This window comes from Arvicanthis niloticus, chromosome 24 (assembly GCF_011762505.2).
Source record: "Arvicanthis niloticus isolate mArvNil1 chromosome 24, mArvNil1.pat.X, whole genome shotgun sequence".
Lineage (NCBI taxonomy): Eukaryota > Metazoa > Chordata > Mammalia > Rodentia > Muridae > Arvicanthis > Arvicanthis niloticus.
The window spans coordinates 12596526-12614296 of record NC_133432.1 but is presented as its reverse complement, the minus strand read 5'-3'; the positions used below and the strand labels follow the sequence as shown (position 1 = coordinate 12614296).

At 44.3% G+C, this 17771-nt stretch overlaps 1 protein-coding gene across 10 annotated transcripts in view; it reads right to left on the bottom strand.

The window, feature by feature from the left end:
• Positions 1-17771, bottom strand: part of Atxn2 (ataxin 2) — a 97418-nt gene that overhangs the window by 2604 nt on the left and 77043 nt on the right. For 5 of the 10 annotated variants that reach the window (XM_076922727.1, XM_076922717.1, XM_076922720.1 and 2 more), the window contains 9 exons: positions 17396-17703; positions 16183-16246; positions 15280-15432; positions 14907-14973; positions 10359-10543; positions 9338-9470; positions 6229-6282; positions 1501-1646; positions 750-977 (listed from right to left, as the gene is read on the bottom strand). In XM_076922727.1, coding sequence (XP_076778842.1) covers positions 750-977; positions 1501-1646; positions 6229-6282; positions 9338-9470; positions 10359-10543; positions 14907-14973; positions 15280-15432; positions 16183-16246; positions 17396-17703 — 1338 coding nt within the window. The remainder of the gene's footprint in view (positions 1-749; positions 978-1500; positions 1647-6228; positions 6283-9337; positions 9471-10358; positions 10544-14906; positions 14974-15279; positions 15433-16182; positions 16247-17395; positions 17704-17771) is intronic. The other 5 variants (XM_076922723.1, XM_076922725.1, XM_076922718.1 and 2 more) reach the window with 3 other exon arrangements.

Genomic DNA, 17771 nt, shown 5'->3' with positions numbered 1-17771 from the left:
AAGTGAGACCCACCTCAGGGAACTGTGATCAAAAGTAGCAGAGACATCCGATGCAGCCACCTTATGCTAATAGATACAGAGAGGCCTCCCCATGGCCCTGGGCTGCCCTGGCTCCATCAGCAACCACACCTTCCAACCTCAGACTTTGCACTGGGGGATAGAAAGCTCCAGATGATCCAGGGGCTACTCTGGAGCTTCAGTTACACTGCACCACAGTCCAAGGCCAAGCTCAGGAAGCACAACACAGGATCACAGCCGATAGAGGGAACCAGGCAAAACAACTGGGACACTTCTCAGACTTCCTGTGACTAACACTCACGCTAACAGGCCCAGTGCAGTCCCCTCAGAAAGCGAGAACCACTGAAGGCCTGCCTGCCATCCTGCTCTCAGGCTCCCATGTGTGCGTGTGTAGAGGTGTCTGTATGTGTACACATATACACATAGTGGTGAAGCTAGAGAGACGAGGCAAAGCAGACACAGAAAGGAAAGGACTGGGGTGCATTCCAGACTCAGAGTTTTGAGGTCTCAGCTGGGAAATGCTAAATCACAATTTCACTAGTCCATCACAAAATCATAGCAACATTCACCAAGGGCCAGAAGATCACGTACTAAGCAGGAAAGGGGCAGACAGGCAGATGGCACCACACACAGGGTTTCCTGGCTTGGGGAGCAACTGGCTCCTTGCTGCTTATCTGACCACCACCACTCCCTATGTGGCCTTCACAAAAACTTGGCTAGTGCTGGTTTACCTGAGGTACATGAGCCATGTGGGGTGGGGTGGTGTATGCCGGCTGGACGTGAGAAGGGTGGATGGTGAAGACAGTCTGCTGGGCGGCTGGGAAACTGCTCTGTGGAGACTGTGTGTTAGAGGCAGGTGTCATGGAAGGTGGTGTTGGTGCCAGCCCCGCATGATAAATGGCCGACTGCTGCTGTGGACTGGCCAGATGAATAGCCTGGGCGGCCTGGTGCTGATGATGCTGTAAAGCATTGGGAAACTTCTTTACCGAGAAGCCAGTGGAATCAGAGCTTTGTAGAATAAAAGCAACAGGCCAGCATACCCCACCACACCCCATGGAGATGCAGAAAAAAGGGCATGAGGCATCCCCTGTCCATATGGTCTTTTCTGGGTACTCAATCCCAAATCTCAGTTGGGCAGTTAGTTACAAGACCAAACAAGGCCTAAACTGCCCCATTAGCACATGTGGCTGAGGAAGCCAACAGGAAGGCAGCATTATGGCTTGGCTTCAGGAATGACATTCCAGAGTCCTTTATACTTAACTAAGAACGTCAGGATCGAGCAGCTTTTTAACACTTACGTTTCTGGCACTCACCCTTAGGGAATGGCCTACTCCACATGACATTTTCAAGACCTCCCCTGCACCCACAACTGCTCGAAGCTACTTAAGGATGGTGGCCCTGATCACATGGAATCTTGTAAGTAACAGGGACAAGGGAGCACAAGGGAGCAGCTGTGCACGCACAGGCCATGCCTCTCCTTACCTGAACAGGACTGGGTGCAGGATGACTTCCACCATGCTGGCTTTGTTGCTGTCCGGTGGGGGTGGCCGAAGGCTGAGGATGGGGAGGATGAGGATGCAGGGTGGCATTAGGATGTGCGTACTGCTGAGCGAGGGAGCCGGTGGAAACTGAGGTGAAAGGAAAAGGAACTGTGTACAATTGACACGCGCCGATGACCACCGTCAGCCTGCTATGCCTAATGCACAGTGCTTCCCCGAACCACTACAATATAACCCAGGCCACTGCTACTCCCTACAGCCATGTACAACAGGCAGAGTCTGGAAAGTAGATGGAAGGGTTCTGCTTAGCAAGGCCAGCATGTGGCCCATATGCTGTAGCTCTACATCCTACACTGTCACTGAGTTAGTCTGAATTTACTCAGACAGTTCCTGTTTCTCTTGGAGCTTAGGTAGAAACAACTCCAATAACCACACTGGCCCACATGAAGACAGGTGCAGCCTCTCTCTCAAGGTGAGCATCTGATTACCTCACCATGCTACTGCCCTGGAATGGTCCCTGTATGCACACCAGTGAAGAAGCAAGGACAATGTCACTGCCATCTCAATCAATCACAGTACCCACTCCACTATTCTGTTCCCTACTGAGGATCTCATAATATTAGCCTGGAGATGAAACTGACCACCCCATCCTGTTAGCTAGAAAAATACCCAAAGAACAGCTTTTTAACACTCTTAAAAACAAAGACCCACAGGCAGTTCTTTATCATCTAGGAGGACCCCACCTTGGTACCAAACAAGGAGATCAAGTAAGTATTAAGTGAACTTGTGCCTTTACAGAGCAGCAGCCTGAGAATGAAAAGCCCAGTAAGGTCTCAGTGCTCCTGTGACTCTGGACAGCTCATGGGCAGAAACTAAGTAACAAGCAGAAAATGGAATGCTCTCAAGCCCTATCTATTTATCTATCTCAGCATTGAACCCTTAGCCCTCCACAGCCAAGCCCACACACAGATGCTGTCACAATTTACACACTTTAGGTAATATGTCAGCAAACACAGATATGGTGCGGCAGAGAATCAGAACCACTTAGGGTCAGCACCAAAGCTCCCAAGAACAGCCAGCATAGAGGATTCTGGCTGTGTACCAGCTGAGCGATATAGAGGGTTAGGGACAGGAACCATTGAGATGTATTCTATTTCCAATGTGTGGTCTTGAATGGCGAATGCATCTGAGAGGGCAAAGCAGAATGCCAGACCTGGCATGGCCTGTGTATCCAACCGCCACGGCCACAGCCCTCAGCAGTGTCCCTCAGTATCCAGGTGAGACTGATGAAGGCAATTGTGTTTAGAACCTGGTAAAGCTCCCCCGACTGTATTAGTCAACCGATAATGAGAAAACCATAGCAGCCTAATGTCACAATGTTTTCAGTGAGTCAGGGAGAGCAGTCTGTCTTCTAACTCACCGACTGTGAAAAGCCACCCACAACCACCATAGCACTTAAAAACGACTTTTGTTCTTAGATACAGAGTCTGCTAATGTAGACTAGGCTGCTGAATGGTGATAACAGGTCCAAGTGTCTCATTTTAAAACCACAAACACTAAAACCCCATCCACTGTTTATTGAGTGTTTCCTTTATAGCAAGGTTAGGTCCCACTAAGGGAAAACAACCTTAGAATTCCATTTATGGGGTTTCATAAATACAGTGGATATAGAAGCTCAAGAGCTCTAAAATTCCATTAGTAATTAATTCCTAAGTATTCAGAATATAAAAAAGGTAAAAAAAATAAAAATAAAAGGCTTGGAGATACAGCTCAGTGCAGAGCTTTACGCAGAAGGCCCTGAGTTCCAGTCCCAGAACAGGTGGGAAAACAGGTGGAACAAATAACTCTGAAGGAAGCTCTAGCAAATGCTTCCCACCTCACCATGGGACACAGCCACTGCAGTCACAGCAACTATGTCCATCAGGTCTCAGAATTACATTTGCCCAGTGGGGAAATGTCAGTCTTCATACTCTCATCTGGAAAGAGAATTAAAAGATATGTGTCCCTATTTCTTTGTTCTTTCTTCTTTTATAGCTTAAGTTGGCCTGGAACCCACCATCCCCCTGACTCCATCTTCCCAGTGGATCCGCTCCCGGACACCATGCCCAGCCAGATCAGGATCAAACAGCTTTACTACTCACTTACTCAGAGTTTATGCTCAGGCTCAGAACCAGAGCCTCCTGCATAACAAGTACAGTCTACCACTGACCTACACTCTTAGCCATGTTCTCAAGATTTAATAATTAATTAGAGGCAGGGCTTGGTGGAACCCAAGCTACCCTCAAGCTTGACAGGCAGCTGAAAATGACTGTGGACTTCTAACTCAAATCATCTAGTTTTGAATTTTATTTTTCTATATAAGGACATTTAAAGAACAGGGGATGGAGTAGAAGGAGGAGACTCGGCTCTTAAGTGCAAGTTAGCAGAGGAGGTTGTCTCTTTCTACCTTTGTGTGAATTCTGGAGGTGACACTCTAGTAGCCGGGTTCTCACAGAAAGTGCATTTTTATCACTGAGCCATCTTGTTGGCCCTATTATACCTCTTTTAAAAAGATTTATTTTTGTTATATTTATTTTTGTAAGAGTGCAACACACATGTATACAATGCTCAGAGACCAGAAGAGAGTACTGGATCCCATGGAACTGTAGTTATGGGTGGCTGTAAGCGGCCATGTGGGTGCTGGGAACCAAACCCAAGTCCTCTGCAAGAATAACTCGTGCTCTGAACTGCTGAGCTGTCTCTCCAGGCCCACGAGTATGCAATTTAACTCAACACTTTCAGGAGCATCCATAGAAATGTTTTCATCTGCTCACTTTCTGGCTAACAATAGCACCTCCTGCAACCCTTTGCCCTTGAATATAACATGCAACATTTGGGAAATGGGAATCTGACACTGTAATTCCACCAGCAGCAAAGCTAAGGGTGAGAAAAAGTGGGGAGAGAGAAATTATACAAACAACAACAACAACAACAACAACAACAACAACAACAACAAAGCAGAGACAGGGAAGGCGAACAAGAGCAGAATTCTGGGATAATGGCCAAGGCGTTCAACTAAGGGTGGGATTAAATGGCTTCTTCTCTACTGGTTAATTTAACTACCTAGGAATGAATCCTCTCAGAAGCTCTGAAATCACTATTCACCAGCTGCACTGCTTACAAGGCTCGAGGAGTCTCCCGAGAGCCGGGTGAGGTGAAGACAAAGTGCTTCTTGACTTAAGTATTTAAAATTCTAAATATGCCAAATCTTTTTAACATTAACTAGATTCCAGAAATAGTCACTTAAGTCAAAATGTTAACAGAAGTGAATTCAGTCCACAGGGGCAGCCAGATGCTGACTCTGTAACCAGGCTCCATCACTGTGACGTTGGATGCATGTGTCACTGGTGCTCACCAGCACTTGGAGACACTGAGAATAAGCAGAAGAGGTTCCTGCAACTTCAACAATAATTCCACAAAGGGGATAGAACTCAAGGAGCAAATTTCAGGGGGCAGAGGGGATAAAAAACATCAAACTAAGCCAAGGCAAAATGGCAGTAGACTAGGGCAGAAACCTGCGATGACCGCTGGCTCCGGTGCTGACTTTTCATGCTCTGATCTTAGTGTTTAGGAAGAATGCCAGGGAAGTGGCTATGACTGTAGCCAGCAGGGCGGTAAGGACAATGGCATTGGAGAGCTCCAACTCTACATTCTCAACAAGATTCCTTTTCTAAGAGCATCGGAATGGACTCTATTGGTTAACTTGTCCTGGGCACCAAAAAGTAGCAACTAATTTTGGCTTGGCACAATTAATGAAAATTTAAGGTAAAAATGTTTCTGAAACTCTGTATCTGATGATGAGTAGTCATTCCAAAATAGCACAAAATTTAGTCCCTAAATCTTAATGTCTGCTAGAACTCATGTTTCATACAAAGTGACATCAGCACTACACATTTCTAAAAGGTCTCTTAGTAATGAGCAGACTAAAGCCCATGACCTGCTTCACTTTAAAACACTGCCCTGAAAACAGGAAACATCCATCTCTCAAGTTGACTGAGGGAAGAAGGCAGCTCAGACTGCAGACTGTTACAGGCTTCGAGGCCTGTGCTTCCCGAGGCCTTCTCATGCTGAAGGAAGCGCTGGACACAAGACTGCATCTGCTTCCAGTACTTTAAGCCTCTAGTCACACAAACACCAATATGGCAGAACTAACTATCCCTCTAACTCCTTCATCTGCCCTGTGCTACAGGGATCTCAGCAAGGACACTTCTCTGTAGTCCCAGGACACGACAAACCAGTGCTGTAAGCTTTACACAAGCTTGTGGCTTAGTAAAAAATACTATCAATTGTTCAGAAAAAGTTCCCCTGAATGAGGAAAACACAAGGTATTTCCCATATAGCTACACTCTTGCATTACATTCAAAACTGCTTCCTAAAAGAACTCAGTCTTTGACTCCAATTTTCCTAAGCTAAGACATAGTTCTGTCAAAACTCTGAATTATACAAACAGAGCCACAATTTATGTTTTTTGTACTAGGGAATGAATTCAGGGTCTGGTGCATGATAGAGTAAGTACTCCACCACTGAGCTACACCCCAGCCCAGACATGCATACTTTGAATGATTCTGTCTGGTAGAAAGAAAATATTCTCCAACAAGTTAGCTGCTTTAACATGTATCCCTTAAATAGTGTTTACTGTGTAATTAAAATTAGTATAAAAAACCCAACTCACTGGCAAAGTAGAAAGAAGGGCTTGTCTCCTTGTTGTATGGTAATTTGGGACATGCTGAATTTGGGAAATAGAAAGGTAAATTAGCCTCTTGAGGTGTGCATTCCTGATGTTTTCTGGAAAGGCCGACATATTCAGTGATCTTTTGTATTCACGCACGATTCTTTCTGACAGGGGGTGACCAGCACTGTAAATAAGCATTGCTGCAGAGATTTACAAGCGAACAGGACTGAACCGGAAGGCTTTCCTTCTGTACTGAGGTAGCAAGTCCGCACGCTGACTTGCTTAAATAAAAAGAATAAGATTATTATCCGATAGAGAACCATTAACTGATAAAAAGACCAACACGGCACCCATCAAACAGCCTTGATATAAGCAAAGTACCAGATAAAACAGTATTTAAGCAAATTCATGATACATATTTTTTTCACAGCAACACAAATGTCACCTCAAGGCCTTGGGGTAGTAAATCCCAAGGTTCATGATATAAAAATATAAACATAAGTATTACACTAATCATACTAAAATATGTCTGTCTAAAAGGGCATAATTAAAGCACCTGGGAGAATATATGAATATTAACAAGTAGATGTCAGGCAGAAGGATTACGGGGAATTCTATTTCTTTATGCTTATTATACTTAAAAAACACTTATCTGCATTAAACTATACATGTTAAAACTCTTTAGCTGGTGTGGCCTTTCACACCTCTAGTCTCAGTACTTGGGAGGCAGAAGCAGATGAGTCTGAATTCAAGGCCAGCCTGGCCTATATAGAGACAGCAGGGCTATATAGAGACCCTGTCTTCTTTTGGAGGACTCGGAGTGGGGAAGAGTAAGAACACAGTCAGTTCTTCTGGCTGACTTATCAGTCAGATAGCTCTATCATTGTTTCTGAAAGTGAAACCATCGCTGTAATACCAACTCAGATGAGACTGGATATGAGGAAAACAGAAGTTACAGTGACCACTTCAGAGGGCAGAGGCAACAAGGTGACACCACATAGTCCTCCTTAACACAAGGAGGGCCTCTGCCTTGATTGCATCAGTAAGTAACAACAAAAAGGCAAATCAGCAGCAGAACTGAGGACAAAGCATCACTACACTGTAAATCAACATCTTCAAGTATCTGATTTCTTGGGTTACAGAAAATACATACTTTTCAAAGGAAATGAAAACAAATGAGCACTTTCATACAACAGTGTTCAAATAGCATGCATGTTTGGCATAACTCATCTATCGAACAGCCAAAATAACTGAAACAACCGACAAGATAACAACAAACTTGTGGCAACGTATTAAAAAATGATTTGTGACTGTGGGAAAACCCCCAAACAATTCATTTCCTAGTGTGCTTTTTAATATAGGACCTGCAGGACAAAGGCAAACCCAGATCAGCAGCCCTGGAAAGACAGCTTCTGCATAGCACTGCACTGGCAGCCACACTGGCTGTTCCTAAAAGCACTAGAAACTTCGGCTCCAAAGTTTCCTCTTAATCCAATGGGAATATGCCAGAAACTAGCAGGAAAGAGGTGTCTCTTCTCCTTCTGAATCATGCAGTACTCAGCAATGTCCAAACGATTTAAGAACTTCAACTAAGCCTTTAACAAGCTGGAAAACTGTAGAAATGCATGCAAGGAGCAGGAAAGCCAGCTGGAGACACCACCAGGGCCTTTTCATACAAGGTTTCATCTAATCCCAGGGAGAGCACCTGAACACACGCTGGAGGACAGACACATCATGATGAAAATATAAACCAGGCCAGGATGCCACTTTATAAATCGAATTATAGGAGGACTTTTATTTGAGACAAGGCCTTGCTATGCCATGCAGACTGATCCTCCTTTTTCATGGTGTTCTCAGGGCTGAGATTTTTAGGCACTCTCACCATGCCAGGTCAACGGACTGACTGCTTGAAAGAAATGTTTTTTAAAGTACAGCCCTTATTTCCAATGCCTAGTACACACTGACGACGATGGTAGTGATGGTGATGAAAACCCCATGTTAATTCGGAACAAGCAGACTTCAGGGTTTTATAAAGGCAAGTGTTTTCCACAGCATGTATCCTAACTACAAATCAACCCTGGTGACAGGTGTGTGGTCATATCCACAGGGAGGATGCTCAGGGCGCTACTCTTAGTATGCCTGCATGTTAAACCATCAAGAATGATCAAGTGTCTTCCAGAACACAGACTCTTAACTGTCCTGCACATGCTCATTTAAGGCATCAAACTAAGAAGCTGAGACCCAGTATCTGCACAGCTGCATGCACTCTCAGTCCCATGGTATATACTTCTCAACTGATGAATAACCCAAACTTATCTAACATTCCAAAGAATTCAAATGTTACTAGGAAAAATATGTGTTAAGTTTGGTACAGTGCTGTCATTTCAAGTTGGGAGTAATTTAAGATGACTGTAAAATGCAAACAAGCATACTATCAGGTGACTTGACAACTCTCCATGGTAAGATGTGGGAAGAAGGAAAGGCAGTATGGCACACCCTTTCCTGCAAGGCTTAGGCCAGACAAGCACAAGTACATCTTTCTCCAAAAGATGCTCTCTCATTACACACCATCAGTCTTTTGTTTTTTAAATTTTTTTCCTGAAACAGGGTCTTACTATATAGCCCTGACTGCCCTGGACTTGCTTTGTAGACCAGGCTGGCCACAAATTCACAGAGATCCGCCTGCTCCTACCCCCAACCCCAAGTGCTGGGATAGAAGGTGTGCACCACCATACCCGGCTCATTTCATCATGTTTTAAAGAAGGAGAAACATATCAAGACAGGAATTGCAGGTACAAAGTAGAAATAAATTGCCAGTAAGTCAGACCTAAGGTTGCTTTTGTTTTAAGAGTCTCAACACTCACTGTTATAAAGAGTCAGGTTATTTTTACTCCTCCTTGTTTTTTTGAGGTAGGGTTTCTATGTTGCCCAGGCTTGTCTCTCACCCCTTGGCTCAAATGATCCTCTACTTTAGTTTCCCCACCACCACTTGCAGCCAGGAGCCAGTCACACCACTACACCTACCTCAGGCTACTCTTAAACAGAGAATCCTTACAGAGCTTTACACCTACAGTCATACACACAGAAAGGACAACGAAACGTTTCCTACCATACATCGCATGCGTCTGCTCATGAGCCCCGAACTGAGCAGCTGAAGACGACACTAAGCCAGGCTGAGCATGTGCTGGTGGCGCCATCATCCTAGCATTGCCTTGTATGACAGGGCTGTACACATGAGGATGCTGCGTTTAGACAAAAGAACATTAGACCAAAGGAATTCTAGTGTGGATTCTAGTTTAAATTCTTACATCTTTTTTTTTTTTTGTTTGTTTGTTTGTTTTTCGAGACAGGGTTTCTCTGTGTAGCCCTGGCTGTCCTGGAACTCACTCTGTAGACCAGGTTGGCCTCGAACTCAGAAATCCGCCTGCCTCTGCCTCCCAAGTGCTGGGATTAAAGGCGTGCGCCACCACCGCCCGGCCTCTAGTTTAAATTCTTAAAGAAAAAAAAAAAAAAAAAAAGATTCAGAGTGTGTGTGTGTGTGTGTGTGTGTGTGTGTGTGTGTGTGTGTGCAGTGCTGGGAGGAGCCTAGATAAGATATCAGAATCCCCTGGAATTACAGGAAGGCACAGGAAATTGTGAATGGCCATATGGGTTCCCTATCACTCACCTCTGAGCCATTCCTCTGCCCCAGTCACTTCTGATTCCTAGCTTCATGGTTCCCAGAAACATTTCAGAGTTCTATTTCTTGGGTGCTTCCTTTTCAATTTTTTTCTTTTTAATTTAAGATTTATTTTCTTTATGGGTATGGGCCTAGTATTTGTGCTCTGTATGTGTGCAGATGCCCATGGAGACCAAAGGATCTTCATGAAATAGGCATGGGGACATTGGGCCCCTGGGTGTCTGCAAGAGCATGTGCCCTCTCCAAATGGCTCCAAGTTCACCAGGTATGGCATGTGGTTTAAAACATGCAAAAATAATCATACACATAAAAAAAGAAACACATGTAAAAGGCCCCAATTCCTTAACTATCTAATACCTTAAAACAAAGCCAAAAAGCCCATAAACACAAACAGCGGGATGAGATGCTGCTTTTCTAAGGAGTGAGATGAGTTAGGCCACACTGGCCATACCTGAGACTGATAATGTGGCACATGCTGGACCAAAGGCTGACTGGGGAACTGCTGAGGGCTGTAGGCGACGTACTGCGTGGAGTAGGCGGGCGGGGTGGCTACGATGGGCGGCCCAGCGGCGGAGGCAGGGTGCATCAGCGTGCTTTGATGATGCTGGTCTTGTCGCTGTTGGGGCATATTTGGTACTGCAGGAAAGAAAAGGAAATATATTAAAAGGAAATGAAACCTCCTGGGTACAATGCATGCACCGGTGTGGTCTCCAAGGCCCTGTGTGACTTGACTCTGATCCTGCCTTTCAAAGCTGTCTTACCCAGCTCCCACCCCTCTGCAGCTGCTCTGAGCTGCTGTTGCCCTTAGCTTCAGGAAAGTGACTTAGCCTTCAGAGTTTAGCCATGGAGTGACTTTCCCTTCACCTGGTTTTCATAACATAAGATATGATATTAGGATGGTTGAAGAAGAGGACCACAGGGACTATCTGATACTTTAAATTATAAGTGTTTAAAAAGGTCACAAAAGGTTCCTTTCCAAAGAAAAACAAATGGCAAAAAGCCAATACAAACCCAACACCCACCACTCCACTCCTGCTTTATTCCCATCCAGTCTGAGCCACTAAGCTTAGGACCTCTGAGACTGAACAGGGGCTCCACCACTGAGCCACACCCCAGCCCAGCTCTCCTTTGTTTCATCCAATATCACACAGTACCAAGCACACCAAGTAGCAGATTTCTAATTAACACCTCCACCCCCATACTACACAAAAAGAAAAGAAAATTCGCTGTGTGTCTTCCGTATTCCTATAAAGGTTCTATCTCCTGACGCCAGCTAAGAACTGAGCACATCTTTAATCTTAACACGCAGGAGAGAGAGGCAAGAAGACCTGAGTAATGCTGACAAACACCCTCTGTATCACCTGCGCATTTCCTCCCATGACCGCACATCAACTGTAGCCATCATGTCTGTTCTGATGTTATGCTAACTGCAGGAGGAACGGCATGCTCATGAGGGGCATAGCACAGAGAACATGTAACGTGGCTTGTTTACTCGGTCAACAGAACTAAAGCAGCCTATTATTGTTGATGTGTTTATTATTTTAAATATTTAAAAAGGTTGGCTAAACATTTAATGAAACACTATTTTATCTATTTAGAAAGTAAACTTGAAAACAAAAGAAAGCAGTATAATAAAATTTTTCCCAAAATAATATTGATAGTCCCTATGTTAGAAAAAGGAAAGGAAATTTGATTGGGTGAAAAAAAACCCATAAACCGAAATATTACTTTTCTCAAATAAAAAGCTGTCTAGTTAAACAGTAAAATCTCTTTCCTACTTGTGCTATATCTTTATGTGGTGTCCTAAGTCCATCCTCGGCATCACATACACCAGCAGACAGTGCACACCTATACCAAGTCCATTCCCGGCAACACATACACCAGCAGACAGTGCACACCTATACCAAGTCCATCCCCGGCATCACATACACCAGCAGACAGTGCACACCTATACCAAGTCCATCCCCAGCATCACATACACCAGCAGACAGTGCACACCTACCTATACCAAGTCCATCCCCGGCAACACATACACCAGCAGACAGTGCACACTTATACCAAGTCCATCCCCGGCAACACATGGACCAGCAGACAGTGCAGATTCACTGTCATGCAAGAAAAGATGTCTTTTAAATGGTTTGTAGAATTTCAGAAGCCAGCAATTGACTTTGTAAATTTGAAAAATACTAGAAGTATCTTTTTCTAGCACCTCCATTTGTTCAGTAGCAGCACAGGAGTGTGGGGATATAGGAATCACAGAGGCAGGGATGTTCAGTAGCAGCACAGGAGTGCGGGGATATAGGAATCACAGAGGCAGGGATGGCTACTTTCCCAGAACTTTCTAAGTCACACCTTAGAAGATACAAACAGTTGATATTCTTAACAGCAGTTTAAGATGCAGAACCTGTGGAAATGCACGAGATCCTCCATTTATGCACAGAGCAAGTGTATTCTTATTTTCACCTCTGCGAAGGAAGACAATCTCCTCCAGGTTAGCTTCTAACTTTACTGTGTGTAAAGTTACCACCATAAAATATCAGCTAAAAAAACAAGTATGACATCCCGTAAGTTGATAATGCCCAAATATACAACGCATTATTTTTATCTTTGGAGACAGCCTTTAACAAGGCTTTGATAAACATGCCTGTGCCTCCTCTTCAGCTCCTGCGAACTCTACCTCAGGACAATCCACAGTTCTAATGAAGTAATGCTTTGCAACACACGAAGGCTCAGCTGGAAAGCAAAGATGGATGAAAGAAGTGTCACGGCATCACAGGGCCTAGTGACTGACTGAATTTGGGACTACAACATGGTCATCTATGGCAGCAACACAGGCAGGAAGTAGCTAGAAAAGGCATGTGGTGTGCCAAAATGGGGAAGGTGAGTAAAGGGTGTCATGTAGCTCAAGACGACCTTGTGCTCCTGACTTAACTCCTGATCCTTCTGCCTCAGTTTTCCAAGTGTTGGAATCATAATGTGTTCAATGAACAGTTACTGCTTTTCACAATGAGAGATGACATGACATGTCTGCACTGAGGACAGACACCATTCACAACCCAGCACAAACTGAAAGAATACTTCAGTCGGTGACTGTGGCATGAGCTTCAGGCTTCCTGGAACACAGGCAGAGTGTAAGGCTACCTGGGGCAACTTAAAGACTCCCCCCCCCCCCCCCCCCCCCGCCTCAATCATCACACATGAGGCCCTGGGTTCAGTTCTCAGAAATACCATCAGTACCAGAAAAACAAACTAACCAACACACACACACACACACACACACACACCCATCCTTTAAATGAGCACTACCTAACAAGGCAATGATCAGGATTGATATGCTGGAAAGCACTAAAACAAACAACAACAACACACTCAAGGGGATTACAAAAGACTCAAAGAAAAAAAGCTGTCAAGCAAAAGCAGTAATTAAAGTTTTGAGCAGGGAGAGCACTTGGGTCAACACTGTGCTGCTTTTGCATAGGAATAGGGTACTGTTCACAGCATCCCACAGCAGCTCATAGCACCTAGGACTCAGCTCCAGGACAGCCAACACCCTCTCTCTTCAGGCCTCTAAGGCCTTAGCTACATAGTTCAATGAGGCCAGCCTGGAATACAGGAGAATCTCAGGGATAGAGAGCAGCCAGTGTGGTGGCACACATGCCTTTTATTCTAAACATTACGATTACAGAGGAGGCCGAGGATCGCTATGAGTTTGAGGTTAACCTGGTCTACATAGCCAGTTCCAGAATAGTCAGGGTTACACAGTGAGATTATGTCTGAAAACAATTCCAAATAAACCACAAACAAAAAAATTTATGTTAAAATTTCATTAGACTTCAGGTTAAAACTTCTAAAATTTATTTCTTTTGGCAGAAAATACCAAACAGAGGCTAGAGAGATGGCTTATCAGTTAAGGTACTTGATGTTCTTACAGAGGGTCAGAGTTCAGGTTCCCAGCATGGACATGGGAGCTCTCCACTGTCTGTGACACAGTTCCAGGGAATCTACTGCCCTTTTCTGGCTTTCATTTCTGTCAATGCAGTACAAGTACAAACATGCGGGCAAACGTTCAGATATAGAAAACAACAATAAAGATATAAATATTTGTATGTGTATGAGTGTTTTGCCTGCATGTATGTCAATGCACTATGTGTATACCTGGTATGCATGGAGGCCAGAAGGGGGCATTAGATTCCTTGGGGCTGGAGTTAGCTACAGATAAGTTTCGAGGCACCATGTGGGTGCTGGATAACAAGCCTGGGTCCTCTGCAAGAGCAACAAGTACTCTTAAGCAATGATTCAATTCTCCAGCCTCAAAATGCATCTTTAAAAAGAAGGCTAGGTGTGGTGGGCACACCTTTAATCCCAGCACTTGGTGGACAAGACAGACTTATATGAACTCCACGAAAGCTTGGTCTATATAGTAAGTTCCAGGCTGGCCAAGGCTACCAAGTAAGAGGGAGAGAGAGGGGAGAGAGGGGAGAGAGAGAGAGAGAGAGAGAGAGAGAGAGAGAGAGAGAGAGAGAGAGAGAGAGAGAGAATGAGAGAGAATGAGAGAGAGAGAGAATATGAATATGTGTGTGTATGGTGGTGGTAAGAGGCAACAGGAATGGGGATGGGAAGGGACATTTTTTGGGGTGGCAAGATGGCTCAGCAGATAAAGGTACTTGTGGCCAAATCTGATGACCTGAGTTTGATCCTCAGAACCCACAAGGTGGAATTCCTACAGTGTTTCTTTTAACCTCCATGCACACTGTGCACACACACAAACAAACACACTCACCACATACAAAGTTTGTATGTATGTATGTATGTATGTATGTATGTATGTATTTTTCCCCCACATTACTAGGTGATCAAGAGGCACCTGAATACTCACATTGACCATCAGAAGTGAACACATGCCCTGTGAATTCAAGCTGAAGCCAACTACTCATTGCACACTGGTGCTTAATTCATGCAGCATGCAGACACAAGCAAAAACAGGCAGGGTTATTCTCACCTTTACCTGCTCTATATGTCTTGGCTTGGTTCACTGGCATGGGCGTCATAGGTATTGGGTATAAAGGCTTGAGGGAATTGAAAACACATCATTAGATTCATATGGTAACAATATATTCTATCACTGTCTTTTAATATGGTCTGGCCTTCGTTTTCCTGATTCCCTATGAGCTATTCAAATTAATACCCACAAATATAGGAACACCTCTGGACTAGAGTAAACATCAGCTTTAATCCTAAAACTCAGGTCCACATGCTAATGACACAACACACCAGCCCCTACCCACCATCAGGTGTCCACCTAGTGCCAACCGAGGACACCTATGCTAAATGCAAGCTATGGTGTCCAGCAAATCCTAACCCATGGAACTTACTTGCACGCCTGGGCTCACTGGAACGGGATACATCATATTGGGTGCAAAACACACAGGTTGAGTGTACACTGGAGCTGGCTGCTGATGACCCACCATGGAAGGGCTAGGTTGTGCTTGAGGCCGAGGCGATGTTGGGGTAGTAGAAGGCTTTGGCTAAAATAACAGAATTCAACTCAACAATGTCAAGATGAAATGCAACTATGAAAACAATCTTCACAACAGTTTCCCTAATTGTTCTACTGATTTGTTTCTAACTAGCACTTTTTATTCAAAAGATAAAACAAAGCAAGCAAACAAAACACCCAGAATCTAGCATGTAAGTAGCCGATTCAGTCTCCAGGGACTAAAAAGGGGAAAATTTAGGCTGCAGACATTTCTCAGTGTTGGAGGGCTGGCATAAGCAGCTTTGGTGTCAGCACTGTATCTATATCTAATCAAACTAAGATATTTATCAATGAAAAAAATATAAAAGTTGTAGTAATTTTACAAGGAACCAGAAAAGGTCAATCCATTTTCTTTTCATTTTTGTATTTTTGGGTAGGGTCTCACACTGACCAAACTCATGACCCTTTTGCCCCAGCCTCCTGTGTGCTGAGATTACAGGCATGCACTCCCACACCTTCCTGAGGAAATGTTTCAAAGGGCAGAAAACGGACTCTCTTTTGTGTAGTTAGTGGAGCGGGCATCCTTGGCCTGGCAGCCTCACTCATCAGCAAGTTTACATTGTGATCAGTCCTTACAGCTGCAGCTCTCACATGCACAGCGCGACTGAGAAGCTTGGGGAGACAGGCTGTTTCAGTGTCCTACGGCTGGGCTCAGTCAGATGGGGGCACAGCACAGGAGAAAACCATGAAGACCACAGGAAGTATCTTCAGAAACTTGCTATAACGGGCTATAACTCACCTGAGAGAAAGAACGAGGGTTGAACTCCTTTGCATTGGGATTCAATGTTGACTTCCTAACTTGCCTAAATGAGAAAGAAAACAGGCAAGCCAGTGAAACATGGGACTCATGGCTTTCTCAACGCTGCCTGGCACACTCATCAGCTTTCAGAGGACATAGACCAGATCTGAGTAATTCTCCGTGTTTCAGTCTCCTTCACTGAAACACACACCTCTGCTGCTCAATCTGACAAAGAAACTAATCACACAACAACAAATTAAAACCAAAGAAACCACATCCCTCAAAAGCAATCAAGGAATATTTCAACTGAAAGCGCAGTAATCCTGTAGAAACCCCCTTAAAAGGGTGCCTAATGGGGCGAAGAGACAGCTGAGCAGCTGCCCTCCACAGGACTGGGGTTTAATCCATCCATCTACAACTACAGTACAGGCATCTGACACCCTCTTCTGGCCTCTGAAGGCACAGCAAGTATACAGTGTACAGATGGACATGTAGACAAAACACATAAAAATAAATCCATTTTTAAAAAACCCCGACGCTTAATATGAGTTCACAGTATCTCTAATTGATGGGCTTTGCAATGGTTCCAGGCTGGCCTCAAACCTCGGATCAGCGGCCTCAGCTGCCCAAGTGCTGTATAACAAAGCCCTGCCACCATCTGCAGCACATGCAGCTCGCAGCAATTTTAAATGTGTCAAGATGTTTTAATCACATGCCTTGGGAAAGGCCATTGCTCTAGTAAAATTATTTTTCTGAAAATCAAGAATAAACAGTCAACAACCTATCATTCTAAAAGTTAAGGTACACTTAGGTTTTCTTTGTTATTCAGAACATAAAAAGAGTGGTAATGAGGTCTGCGGCTGGCCCTCTAGTATATTTAAGTGCTTTCATATGCCAGATGCACAGAAATAGGGTTTATAAAGATGTGTTTATCAACTCAACACTTCCTCAATGGGGCAGCAAACAGTCCTTGCAGACTGCAGGGTTGGGTAGAACCAGAGTCCCAAGACAGGGCCTTCAAATTTAAACTGTGTTTCTACAGAGGTAGCTTTTCTTACCCCCCACAGCTGCATACAACACAAAATGGGAAGAATCCTAAGAATTCAATGTCCAGATTCAGCTAAGATTTATACATAAGTTACTTTGTGAAAGAGAAAAATCCCTTAAAGCAGGTTACTTGGAGCGAGGATGTGCTAAGGCCCAGGTTACTCACTCAGTTGTGTCTTTCTTCTCTTCTCTGTCATCCTTCTCTTGTTTGCAGGCTGGACTGGAAGTCTGCACCCCTTGGGACGTGACCTCAGGCCCCCTCTTGTGCTCTGCATTACTAAGCACAGAGGGAGAGACGCTAGGGCTACTGGTCTTGCTGCTGCCACTGGTGCAGTTGCTGCTGCTGCTGCTGTCAGTGAAACCATCCTTAGCACTTGCTTCCGTTTTATCTTTGATCAAATCCCGTGACTTTTCTCCTTCTCTATTTTTGCTTAGTAGTTGATCCATAGATTCAGATGTAGAACTTGGCTGTAACTAAATAGAAGAAATAATTTCTCATAAGTATAAGCAAAGTAGTATGTGATGGCAATGAAAATGCTTTG